Source organism: Paralichthys olivaceus, chromosome 7 (assembly GCF_024713975.1).
Source record: "Paralichthys olivaceus isolate ysfri-2021 chromosome 7, ASM2471397v2, whole genome shotgun sequence".
Lineage (NCBI taxonomy): Eukaryota > Metazoa > Chordata > Actinopteri > Pleuronectiformes > Paralichthyidae > Paralichthys > Paralichthys olivaceus.
Window position 1 is genome coordinate 13,909,924 of NC_091099.1, and position 14,089 is coordinate 13,924,012.

Below are 14,089 nucleotides of genomic sequence, written 5' to 3' on the forward strand. Positions count from 1 at the left end.
GGTATTCTGTAGCCCAACTGACATTTAAACAGTATCTCTCTTTATTACAGCCTATATTTTTGCCTATATTAAATATAATGGTGTACAAACAACCATTGTAGCTGAGGAAGGGATGAATACGAGGCACAAAATAGTAAGAAAAATCCTTTCCTCTCATCGCTCTTCATCACTGGCATATCCGAACTCCAACCACTGGTGTTCCTGGTGTGATTCTGCCAGGAAAAAAATAAAAAACAGATTTTTTAAAAAGTGCTTTACATATATTCATCTTAAGCAAATATTTCACATGGTCACGATCATAATCAGCTTATTCATTTTGCACATTTAGCAGCATTGAGGATAAATGGTGCATGATGGAGGTTTTCTCAGTCACTTATTAAGACACTAATAGCCAAGGGCACTGTATATGGATTAGATAATGGCTCTGTCTCATTTTAATTTGCTCTCTGCACCTGGAGGAGAGGGCCAGAAAAGAAATCTTTGACGGCCAACTAGCCTAAGCTTCGGTTGTGCGTGTGTCTGTGTGTGTGTGTGTCAATGTTCCTGGGCATAAAAATTAGCTCTATTGTAGAGAAAGCTCAATATAGTCCCAGTAAAAACAGAAAGAGTGTGACCAGTGAAGCAGGTTCTTGGAAAAAACTTTTCTTCTGGGGCCAATTGACACCAGTGATCTGTGGAAAGGTTGGGTGCCTCTAGTTTCAGCTCTATCAAGCTCTGGATCTTTGAGCAGCAGGATTCAGTATCCCAGCTAATGTAACAAGGCTCATTTGTCTCAATCACACATCCCTGGAAGTATCGGCTGGCCATTGATGTCATTCATCTTCCCTGTCCTTGCCTGCTCTTTTTCAGCTGATGAATACCAAAGACCTTCAAGCAGAATGGCAGATGTGCTGTAAAAAGTGCTCATCAGCCTAGCTGTAAAAGAAAATAAAAACGGTTGAGTAACAGAGGTGTAGTCTTGAGGCTTAGAGACAATGACTTCCATTGCAGGCATTAAGAGTTGCACATGTTTAGATAGTGTACACTGCACAATAAGGTAGTTTAGTGTTTTTCTTTGTTTCTGCATTGTATAGCTGTCTGCAGCGCTATTTGTCCTATTTGTTTGCTTACACTATGGTCCATAATGTTTTTACCATCCATGTAGTCAGACCTACTAGTGTCCGCTGCAGCTGTGTGCTTACCCACAAGTGACATGCAATGCAGTTCTCCCTCGCATGCAGAGCTTGCCACTCTGTGTCTGTGTACCTGTCACTTAAGTTGACTCCTGAATTCATCTCTTCTTGAATTCTGTGGGAAACGCTTCTGTGCATTCTGACATATTCACTTTCTTCATATTTTCTCATGTAACAGCTAAAATGGTTTGAATGAATTTTTCCTCTCATTCATTTGCACTCAGTACCATATAATGACAAACTGAAATAACACTTTAGTATACCTGCCACACTAACTCCACTCCTATCATCACATTTTTTAAAGGATAGTTTTTTATTTGCAGACACTTTTTACAGTGTGGATTGTTCTTTTTTTGTGCAGACATTCCTGGCACGATGTGTTTTTCTCCCTCTCTCAAAGTTTCATTTCAAATGTTTTGGAACAAAACTCGTCACTTCATTTATTAACACATGTCCTCGCACAGAGCTGGCCTCAGCCGATGTCAACGCCAGTGGAAATAGTGACTTGCGTCATAACTGGAGGCTTATGCTGCAGCTTCCCTCTTCGATGGAGCAAATCAAGATCATGATTACTATCTGGCCCGTGCAGCCAGTCTGCGTTGTCTGGAAACATGTTTTCCTAAGGAGACCACAGAGGGACAATTACTGTCAGCTGAACTATTCAGCCTGCTCTCCATGTGTGTTCTGGCTGCGTGCCTCTGACCCACTGACCCTTAGCAGCAGCATGAGATGGGACGTCCAGTCTCCCTCCAATTTTCCCCCCTCTAACACCCTCCTCAATATCCACCAGAAGTGAGGCACCCAAAAAAACACTTTGCAAATGTCTGAGATGCTCACATAAAATGCTCATATTCTCGGTCACCCCTCCGGCAAAAAGACAATGCAGGAAGTTGTATGGATGTAAGTTTTGATTTCTTTGTGTGAAACAGTAGAAAGATCCTTTTCAAAAACCCACAGCTGAATTCTGGTTGTCTTACAGAAATGCATACTAATACAGCAATTACAGGAGGAAGGAAGTTGTACAGTGTGGCAGTAGCAAATTCCCTGGTGCAATAGAACAAGACTCTTTGTTGTTATGTAAAGGTTTCTGCGTGTAATTGCAGTGGATGTTTTGAAGGATTCATTATTTATATATTCTTGTTTTTCTAAAGGAGCCTACTAGGCTGCCGTCCCTGCAGGGAGATGGGAGGCAGAGAGGTGCCTAACTAAGACACTGCACCGCAATCAGGGCCTTAACCACTCCTTGCTTAGTGCAAGTGGTCAGACTAAAGGTTCAGGAGCCTCAGAAGAACCTCAGCAAAATCTTAGAATTCAAACTGGAGCTCCTGCACCAGTCAATCAGGTGGTCCTGTGTGATTTCAGCTTCAGTGATTTTGAGTTTTGGTGCATCCCACTGCCTTGCTGCACATTGCATGCGTAAAGCAAAACAGTTCGCAAGCAACTCTGACTCACAATGTGAAAACTTCCATTGCCTTTCAAAAATACATTTTAATAGAGGATATTTCATATCTGATTTCACACAGGGCCCAAACCAAATGATCTGAATAGTTAGACAAAGGATGTAAATATTTGCAACACATTTTTATTCCACTCTCCTGGCCTTCTGTGACTAACTAGAGGCTGGTGGAATGCATAAGTGAGTGCTGTCTACAGATTGTATTTTGCCATCAGAGTAAACAGTATGAGCCTTTCTCCCTCCTGGCACACATGCACGCCTGCGCGCTCACACACGCATGCACACACACAGAAGGGGCGTGCCCTCCGGTCCCCAGCACCCGGGCACAACTTCACTTGTCACTGCAGTCACAGACGAGAAGGGGATAGGTGGGGGAAGATGGATGGAGGGAGGTAAGGAGTGGGGAGAGATTTGAGCTCAGGTGGGGCAGACAGGGGAGGGGAGACGAGCGCCGCACACATGCTACCCTTCATGGTGCTCGTCTGCTCGGTAAACCGGGGCTTTTGTTGTTTCCCCCAGAGTGCAGGCGCGCAGAGTCCCAGCCAGGAAGCTCGTCAATCTTTGCCAAGACAACACATAAATTAGTGCCCAAATTACTGTTACGCCGGTGGAGAAAGAGACATGGAGAGAGATGTCTTGTGCTGTAGTTTGGGAGTACATCTTTCCCTCTCCTGCTCCCCCTCATAGAGGGTGTCAGAATGCACTTCAATAAAACAGTCAAGAAAATACAGGGAGAGACATGAAGAGAGAAGCACTGCTGTGTTGTACAGGCATCTTGAGTTGGGCAGTGTTGAAATATTAATAGGCCTCACACACAAACAAACACAGAGATGCACGCATGAGTTCATCCAAAAAGCAGCCCAGGGCGATGGTCCAGACCTGAGCTTAGCGAAGTCACTGCACTGCTATGAAGAAATAATAGGAAAGGCTTAAAGAGCCCATCTTTTGAAACAGAAATATCTCGTCAAATATAGCTAGTCTCTAGTGAAGGGGGATCACAGCTTAGGCAGCTAAATGATTGGAGGGGAATTAGCTACACGCAGCATAGAGACATCAAAATGTGTCAATTATGTCTTTCCTTGCTCTAATCCCTCTGGTCAGAGTATTTTCTGATGACTTCAGCGTGTTTATAGACTGAATGGAAGCTGTTTAAAGTGATGATATAGAGTTTTGGTCTGCAGGTGAATTTCTGTACAAACGCTGTGTGCTTTTCTTGTGCTACAAACCAGCAAATGCTATTAGAGCATCTCTGTGGTAATATGCCAACTGCCTCCGATCCCTAAATAAATAACACATTTATACTATTCAGCTTGTGTTCCGTGCCACGACTGTCCTTTGCCGCTGACATTCAAATAACCTTTCTTCTGCTGCATAAATGGGAATTTTAAAAAAAGTATTGTGTTGTGCGACTTCACATGACGGCAGAGCCCTGGCAGATGAAAAGAGGCAGAATTCTGATTCCAGCTCTTGTTAGGCTGTCGTCTCTCTACAGCTCGATCCGACTGTCATGGGGATCTGTTTAGAGAAGACTCAACCGACAGCTGATTTCCGACGCCAAATGAGAGGTTCATGTTGCAAAAAATAAATAGCTGCGCATAATGCTGAAGGAACATTGCTTAGTAGACGTTTCCCGGCCAGCGTTTGTCTGTTGACCATGAGTAAAATCTCTTTTTTTTAAGAAAATCAGCTTTTGTGTAAAGCAGACATGTGATTCGTACAAGCTTTTATATGATTTTTTGTTGCAAAATATTGAAAGAGAAAATATTTACACTGTTTGTCTGATGAATGGACAAATTGTTAATCCTAATGCTGTGCCCTGTCCAGTTCCTTACATAATCTCTGACATGAGCCCACTGGCTTGCGTCACTCTGTCATTGACAGCTGTCAACGCGACACAACGCGACACAACAGACACACACACACACACACACACACACACACACACACACACTCACACACACACACTCACTCATACACACTCACTGACACACTACCATGCACAGAGAAGCATACATGTTTTTCTCCCTACCATTATATACGTGTTCTTTTCAGAATGACGTGCATTGTACATCTACCGTGAATCAGAAGGCAATCAGAAAACAAGTTAATGGTCCAATCGCGTAATGACTTAGGCTCTCAGCATTATGATGCTGGCCTGGGCATGGGTCTGTAATGTAAGAGATAATCATAATCCTCCAGCGTTATGTCAGTAGTCCAAGGGTTCAGTGGGAACAGCCAGGAGATTTTGACCAATGATTTTCCATGTTTGCACAAGCCTGTAGGATTTTCACCTCTATATCATTTTGTCTATGTCACCAGCTTACATGTTAGCAATATAGAAATAGGAAATTACAGAGAACTAACTCAAACGTTTGTCTGTAGTGTAAACTTAAGGTCCTTTTCAGTGTAAACTAATTATTAAATTGACACTGCATAGTAGCATCAGCATGTCCAAATATTACACCAATTTTTCACTAGATTTCTCAGCTTCACAGTGTTATCATGCCTTATGAATGATCCTTTATATCTCTGAATGAGGCAATAGTACATTTGCAGTGCTTGGAAAAAAATTGCTCTGTCTGACAGTGTCTTGTGTGTTGCTTATAATAAAATAAAGAATGACAAGGCCCCTGTAAGCTGTTAGCATGCATTTGGCAAATTGTTCTCAATGTTCACATTTGTCTGTCAGTTTCCAGGTCTTTGATAATGTGGTGTAGTTTCCAGCAGTGTGGGTTGATCTCAGGTCTTTGGAAAAGACAGTGAAGGACACTGGGCGATCATGCAGAGGCCACGCTGCCCTATTGTACATGTGCTCTGAGTGGCACGTCATCCCCTCAAAGGGCCTGCGAGTGTGGTGAATCAGTGTCCTTGAACTGCTCAGCCACAGACAGACAAAGAGCAAGCTTTAACATCCGGCTTGACTGTCTTTTCTTTATGCCCATGCCCATTGTCCAAAACACCCATGCCAGGCTGCAACACTGCGTACAGGAAATCAGCGTTTAGTGGCTGTCCAGCTCTTACAGTTATGCACTCTGTGTGATTGTGCTGCGATGTGATTCACGCATAATCTTGGCGTCTTAGCAGGTGACTTTGAAGTGGCCTGCATGCAGAGGCCATCTCGCAGTGCTGTGAGGAGCAGCAGGCTGCTGGGATGGGCTTTAGCATGTCTCCCCATCTAACTGTGCCTGGCTTTGATGTCGTAAACCGAGCAGGCAGGGCTGGCTGGCAGGAACGCAGGCAGTCAGACAAGGAGACGAGGAGGCAGGCGGCCACGGTGAATGGGATCAGTGGCACTGTGCTGGTCAAACTCAAGCAAGCCAACAGCTGCCTGTTTCACACCAAGAGACAGTTAACACTGCAGCTCACGTCAATAGATATTGACTGCCAGCTTGGGAGTGCTCATCAGCAAAGGCCTTTGCGTTTGACGGGGAATTCAGTTTAAATCATTCTCAGTGTCTGAAGTCTAGCTACCGGGACCAGTCACTCAAGAGGACAACTTTTGACTTAATGGTGTATGTGACTTAATGGTGTATTTGATCTCCATTGTGTCACTGCTCTATTTATTCACATTGACCCCCCCCCCCACCCTTACTCTTTTTCAAAGCAGCTTATTCCTGGGTGGAAATAACTATATGTTCACACTGAGGTCTTTTCTCTTACAAGATACTACAGAGCCCGCTGCCTCAGCCGGTCCAAAGACAAACCATTTTTACTGTTGAGTGCACTGAGCATCCAGGGGCTTGTGCAGCGGTGGAGTGAGAGGGTGTTAGCTGGTGAGGCTGTGTGCACTCAGGGCCTTCTTGCTGCAGATAGGGCTTTGTGAGGCATGCTTCTGTGTGTGCATGCCCTTCCCGGCCTGGCACCCCCACGTCTCTACTCCCACTGCTTTCACCTGATGTGGCACAGCCTCTGTCAGGCCTGAGCGAACGCCTAGCCAGCTTCGCTTCTTCAGGAAAGATGAAGGCATCTCACAGCTATGCTGTGGGGGTGGGGGAAGCTAGCAGCAGCCTAAGCCTGGAGCTATCAGAGGCTGGAGCTCTGAGCCAAAAGCCTGTGGGTTGGATAGGGTGGGTGGAAGCCTGGCTTAACTTGGCAAGACAACCATAGCCACAGCCCTGCACTGCCACCCAATGGCTGGGGCCTTACACTACAACCTTTAGTTCAACAAAACCACAGCTAGTCATAATTACAACACGCTTCAGTTGTTGTGAGTGCATGTCAGAACAAATTATGTAAGTAATGAGGCTGAAAATGCTAAAGGAGTTGAAACACTGCACTGCTAATGCTCATGCAGGGAGAACACAAAAACAAACAATAGAGTGCACTCATACAACGATAGACCTAACCGAAATAACAAGCAACTGTGCACAGTAAGGAAAAGATTAATTATAAATTAACCCTCTCAGTTAGGTTGTCAGAGCCCGCCTCCTGCCTGGATTTCACTCTAATCCGGGCCGACGAGGTGCAGTGCCCTCTATTGTATGTGAGAATCACAAATCACAGGAGGTGTTGTCTGCAAGAGAATTAATTGTGCATGTTCCATCACTCCCTTTTGTTCATTTTACTAAAATGTAGGCTAATTCCATGTAAACATGGCCGGTCTTGTTGACTCCAGCAGTGCGAGGAGAACAGACACAGATTCCTGAATGAATAGAGTGTGGCTCCGGGGTTAGTGGATTAGAGGCTCTGTGTTAAGGGCCTCTCCGGGGCATGCCTCAGGGACAAGGACATTATCCACATGACACACTACAGGCTCCGAGGCAGCTGATTAAAATGGGCAAGGATCTCTGGATTGAACCCCAACAATCGTACTTTTGATGTTATCACACTATATTAAATAGGGTGGTTGTTAAGGTATATGAGGGATATTTGAAGCTTCTAGTCTTGGTTAGAGACACAAGGCTTTATAGGCCTGGCTAGAGGGGAGAGGCTGATGTAACACTTTGACATAGTGAATGTATCACCACTTTTTAATGATTCAAATTTTTTATTGCATCTTATTAAAGCAAAAATCTTAATATTCTCCCTTAATTGGTATAGACTTGTGTTGCAATAGCTCTTTTGGTTGATTGGTTGGCTCCATGGCTGGTTGGAGGAAAACCATAACGTCATGAGAAAATATCCTGCAGTGATCTTTTCCTCGATTTAGATCAGATAGCAGAGTTCGTCTGGCGCTGCAGTGTGCTGTTGGGATGGCGGGACTGAGATGTTGGAGATGTGGAGGACTGTGAGATAGAGATCTCTGGAGGGAGAGAGAGGGGAAGACAGAGGGGGGAGGTGTAGGTGGAGAGGGATGTAGCATCAGTGGCTGCAGTGATAAAGCTGAGAGCGTTGGGACAAGCTGGGAGTTCTGTGCCTCTGAAGTCTGTGTGTTCTGTCTGTTCTGCTGTGTTGCCCTGTGGTCTTCTCCTGAAGAGAAGGCCAAGGATGGATGAGGCCTGTCCTCTCTGTATTTTGTCCTCTATGGCGGCTGAATCACAAGCCTGTCAACAGTATAACGCCACAGCTCAACCCCCACTGAACCCTTTTTTTATAGTGTATACAGATACACACACACACACACACACACACACACACTGCCATCGCTCCGTCCAGCGCAGTGGGCATGTTATGCTTCTTTGTGGCCACAGTGGATTTACGCCTGAGGTTTTTATGGTTTTGAAGTTTAAGAGGCTTTATGAAGTCAGGTTTTCCAAGAGGGAATACATCTCCTCATGTGGCTAAATGAGTCTTTGTCATTGCACAAGCCTAGTATTAGTGCTTCTGTGATATATTAGGGGTTTGTGGGCAGTTGGGTTTTTCCTTATAAGTTGTGTTTAGGATGCAAATTGACACCATGTTTACATTGGCTGCTTGTGAGGACTTAAAATGGCCTCCCTCCCTTCACGCACACACACACGCACACACAAACAACTCTGTAAATATTCAGCTATGGCTCTGTGGAAGTGAGGATTCAAAAGCCACCGGATGACATGTTTTTAGAAGCACACTGCTCTTTTATGTACCAACATGGATCCATGGTGAGGGTGTTGTACAGTGACTTGTGACAGCAAGATGTTGATTTTATTTATTTTTTTCCTTCCCTTTTCTTCTCTGCAGCTCAAATCGAAATAATTCCCTGCAAGATCTGTGGAGACAAATCATCAGGCATCCATTACGGTGTGATAACATGTGAAGGCTGTAAGGTAAGCATCATGAGGCTGAACCTGTTTGTGCTATGGGAAGAAGTGTGTGTGTGTGTGTGTGTGTGTGTGTGTGTGTGTGTGTGTGTGTGTGTGTGTGTGTGTGTATGTGTGTGGGTGGGTGTGTGTGTTTGTGTGTGTGAGGAGAAGACAGGGAAAAATTGAAGGTGTAAAGAAAGTTGCTTGCTGGGAAAAAGATTTGAAAAATGTTGCTGAAGTCTTACGAACGTTTGGAGAGGGGACGTCGAAGTGTAAACACCGAGAACATCATCATTAAAGTGGTCAAGCACCGCGGAGGACATCACAGAAAACCACAATTAATAGTACAAAGTCATTCCCCTGCCTTGCTCTGTCTCTCCCTGCAGGGACATGTCTTTTCACTGTGTTTTTTGCCTCCACTGCAGCCTGCTCTTCTTGAAATGAAATGATCAAAAGGAGAGTGCTTTGAATTATAGCACATTGTTGGCTGTTTGCTACAGTGTGTTGCTTCAATTGAAGCCGCCTTTTGTACTGTTACAAATGCACCAGCCAGTCACAGAGAGGGGAATTTTGTGCTTAGAGTGTATTCTTGTCCCTGCGCTTGTCACCAGGCACATCATTAGCATTCCTCAGCCAGGCTGCACCTTTGCTGTTTGCTCCCGTGTGTGTGCGTGTGTGCAAGTGTGTACACGTGTGTGTGTGTGTGTGTGTGAAGGAGAGAGAGAAAAAGAGAGAGAAGTTCCTTTCAGCCGTCCCAGCGCTCCACTCCCTCACACAGGAGCTGGAAGGAACAAAACACTAAAGAATAAACTGCTGAAATCTATCTTTAATGATTGCTAATTAGTCCAGGCAGAGAGGCCTTTAATGATATGTGCGAGTACAAAAGTTTGGACCATAAATCATAGCATTATTAAAGAGTGCTGCTTGTCACTGGCAGTTATAGCCTGTTTCCGTAATGGCCTCCATTATAAAGCAACTTGGCAGCTGTCAGCTGTTTTCTTGTAATTAAACAGCCAATGAGCAGCTAATTAAGACATATGTGTATGGAGCAGTAGAGTGGGGCATGTTAATGACGTGCTGGAATCAATTCATTAAGTCAAAGGATGAGGAATCCAGTCGGTGTGCATTCGCAATCCTTTAGCACTGCTCATGCCAGTGTTGCGTTAATCAACACTAATAACCCCTCTGAAGAAAAATACCATCCACAGTTATCATTCCTACCCAAACACACCTCCCTCATGCTGTACACACACTGAAATACAGTGCTCCTTAAATGCCACACATTACAGCTGGGAAATACCAGGACGGTTATGTTAATATCGAATCTATTTGGTAGCGGTAAAATAAAAAATATCCCCACCAGGAATACAATAAATCGCTGTCAGTCAGTAATGAACTTTATTAGCACTAAAAGACTTTGAAGACATTATTTCCTCCTCCAGCCTCTGAACATTTCTCCTCCTACACACCAGTTCATATGAGGTGTTTTCGTGCCCCTCTCCTGTGCAGGGCTTCTTCAGGAGGAGTCAGCAGAGCAATGCAGCCTACTCCTGCCCCCGTCAGAAGAACTGCCTGATCGACCGCACCAGCCGCAACCGCTGCCAGCACTGCCGGCTGCAGAAGTGCCTGGCGGTGGGCATGTCACGGGATGGTAAGTGCTTTACGGAAGGAGAGATGTGCGGGTGGGCAGATGCAGCAGGGTGGTGGGTAGACAGAGGTGAAGAGCTCAGGTCGAGCCCCCGTGTGGGAAAGATTCTCCTCTGCTGGAGTGCCTATGAGTCAGGACTTCAGGGATGATGCTCTGGACTCAAGGAGAGGAAATAAATTCCTCACGGGGACACAAGATAAATAGTGATTGTTGTAAGTAACTGAAAATGTTTAGTTAAGGATTTTTAATTTTGTTTTTTTTTTTTAATCCAGGAATTAATTTGTCTATCTTGAATGTAAAAGAAAGGAAGACTTAAATTTTTTGAATGTCTTTATTTATTTCATTTCTATGTAATCAGCAGCTAATTTGCATTCTCTACACATTATCTCCTGACTTTATGTCACAATAATATTTTTGGAGCAGAAGGAAAAACAACTTATTGGTGTGGAAGAACCAATAAAAATGCAAATATCTGTCAAATATAATGACTGGAAATAAGGGTATATGACCTTAACAAGTAAAAAACATATGAGCTTAACTCAATATTGTTATTAGATTTTTTTTATTCAAGGCCATATATTCAGGTGCTACTGTATGTTGATATATTGGAAGTAAACACACCCAAAGTGGCTGCCATGTTTTTTAAAGAACATAACACGCACTGTCAGAAAGTTGCTCGCTCTTACACTTCTTTGTCTGCGGCCCTAATTTGTTGCTTTGATAGAAACTAGGTTTGATGAAATAGGAGGTTGTCATTAGTGCTGCAGCAGCTGAGATGCAGTAATGGGAGCACACAGGTGGGGATGTGTGCTGGAGGGCTCCTGCTGTGCTGCGCTGGTCCAGACTGGGCTGGGCTGAGGAGATTTTATCTGAGATGTTTTCACAGACAAGTGAAAACCTGAACGTTCATGCACAGAGGCTGGCGCATCCTCCTGCACACACTGCTTTGCTTTAATTCACCAACACGTGCATGTATATAATCATGAATATGAATGAACATATAAGTACATTAGCACTTATGAGGGCCTTTGCACAGCCACACATATTCTCATTTGCACTCAGATGCACACACACAAACTCGGGACAGACGAAGGTGACTCTCGCCTTCACTCTGAACACCGGAGCCCATCTGCCCACACTCTCCTCTGCATCGCCACACACACACACACACACACACACACACACACACACACACACACACACACATGGCTGACATAACCAGGCCCCTACAACTCTGGCCAAGGTGTCTCATTATAAGATCTAGTGTTTAGTATAGAAACCTTAAAACAGGAGATGGGTGACCAGACATGATATTTATAAGTTTTAAGTCTAGACCCAAATAAAGATGTGTGATTTGTGAATATAATGCAGGGACTGTTGGGCCTTGGCAGAGGTCTGCACTCTCTGAATGCTAGTTTTCATCTGTTGTTACTGATCACCCCTGAAATATGAAGACTTGCTTTTGTCTCTTAAATGTAATCTTATAAGTCATTATACCATTCTTAAATACTGTACTGTTCAGCAGTCTATTGGAGTAGGATGCTAATAGCAGATGTCTGTAGTTCTAATAGTAACATACCACTTAAATATTAGCCGTGTGTTACTGTCAGAGGAGCGCACATATTGAAAATGACCTGAGTGTATTACAGCCAGTATGGATTTAATGTGCCTCCTTTTCCACTGTTGTCATTTGGTCTCGGACTCCATGATTTATTTCCTGATGAAAAAAATAAGAATGTAGCCGACACTGTGAGATCATGTGATTTGTCCTCAGAGGAACTCCACAGTTTAAGGCATTTTCCAGACACGAGTGTTACACAAAACCTCACCAGTTGAGATTTTTTCACACAGCGGAAAGTTTTTCCAGACTCAGCAACACAATTTACAAAGTTCACTTATTGAATTAGGAACATGGAAGGACACTGTTTGATTTGTCATTGATTCATTAACTAGGGTTTTAACTGCATTCTGAAGAATAAATAATATTTTTGGTGGTTTATTTAACTTTTACTTTACTAAGTCCTAAAATACAGGAGCGTCTGTTCAAACTGTGATGTTTCACTGGATCCTCACTCATATTTCCTCCTGCTTGTCACAGCGGTGAAGTTTGGCCGCATGTCGAAGAAGCAGCGAGACAGCCTGTATGCTGAGGTCCAGAAGCACCGGCTGCAGCAGCAACAGCGTGACCACCAACAACAGCCTGGCGAGGCGGAGCCACTCACACCTAGCTACGGCCTCTCAGCCAATGGCCTCACGGAGCTCCATGACGACCTCAGCGGCTACATGGACAGTCACACCCCTGATGGCAGTAAACCAGACTCTGCGGTCAGCAGCTTCTACCTGGACATCCAGCCGTCCCCTGATCAGTCAGGCCTGGACATCAACGGCATCAAGCCGGAGCCCATCTGCGACTTTGCCCCCGGCTCTGGCTTCTTCCCTTACTGCTCCTTCACCAACGGAGAAACCTCCCCAACTGTGTCCATGGCTGAACTAGGTAAGGAGCGCGAGAGACAGGGGAAGACAAGAGGAGAGACGGTAAAATGGAGAGGGGGGGGACAACTCAACCGTGGGGCAAACGACACAAAGGTTGCTTAAAATAGCAGGAGGTTGGAGACTCATCTCCAACACTCATTAAAAGAGCCTCTTTTTTGTAATTAGTTTCCATTAATTAGGGCCAATCAGGATCCAGCAGGGCAGGCGTCTGGGGAAATCATTTTTTTAGGCTCCCCCGTGCCTAGGAACTCCTTTTAACAGATGTGTTTTCAAAACCATTTAAATTCTTATACTCAATATTTCTCTCAGAGAAAATGTGACCTTTGTTTCAGTGAGTAACGTGGGACCCCTCCTCCTCTCCATGCATTTGTGTCATAACTAGATTGGCTTTGCCTCAACCTTAAGCTATGAGCTTCCTGCAGGCAGTAAAAGGAAATGTCAACAAGCCTTTTCCCAGTCAAAAAAGCCCACGCACATCCGCCTCTCCTCCTTTTTGAAAGCTCAGTAAATAAATCTTCTTTTCCTGTGGCACATTTCATCAGTGAGGTCTTCCCTTTCACATAGCCCTGTGAGTAACATCCAGATCTCGACTGTGATCTTCTGCGTTTGTGACAATGGTTGTGTTACAGAGCACCTGGCCCAGAACATCTCCAAGTCACACATGGAGACATGTCAGTACCTGAGGGAGGAGCTGCAGCAGATGACCTGGCAGGCCTTCCTGCAGGAAGAGGTGGAGAGCTACCAGAGCAAGGTACCTTGACCAGGGCCGGGGTCTGTGCCGGCGTCCGAAGCAGCTGCAATAATCAAATACATTCTTTTACAGTAGATAACCCACTCTCTTTCTTTTCTGTTCCTAGCCCCGGGAAGTCATGTGGCAGCTGTGTGCTATCAAAATAACAGAGGCCATTCAGTATGTGGTGGAGTTCGCCAAGCGCATCGACGGCTTCATGGAGCTGTGTCAGAACGATCAGATAGTGCTGCTGAAAGCAGGTATGACAGCCTGTCAACATGGCCTGCTGCTGTCAAACTCACCCACCACCACCGCCCCCCTCTGGCATTGTCACAAGGGCGTAGCTGACCTGACTGCACAAAGCCCTCGTCTTCACACGCACAGACAGTGTCACAGAGAGGAGACCCTACCCTGCCTGTTTCCCCTCTC

The 14,089-nt window shown here is 44.9% G+C and overlaps 1 protein-coding gene across 2 annotated transcripts in view; it reads left to right on the top strand.

Annotated features, from left to right (window-relative positions):
• roraa (RAR-related orphan receptor A, paralog a) overlaps positions 1-14,089 on the top strand; it is a 173,545-nt gene that overhangs the window by 153,919 nt on the left and 5,537 nt on the right. For both annotated transcript variants that reach the window (XM_020079419.2, XM_020079420.2), the window contains 5 exons: positions 8,728-8,813; positions 10,299-10,440; positions 12,536-12,931; positions 13,560-13,681; positions 13,788-13,920. In XM_020079419.2, coding sequence (XP_019934978.1) covers positions 8,728-8,813; positions 10,299-10,440; positions 12,536-12,931; positions 13,560-13,681; positions 13,788-13,920 — 879 coding nt within the window. The remainder of the gene's footprint in view (positions 1-8,727; positions 8,814-10,298; positions 10,441-12,535; positions 12,932-13,559; positions 13,682-13,787; positions 13,921-14,089) is intronic.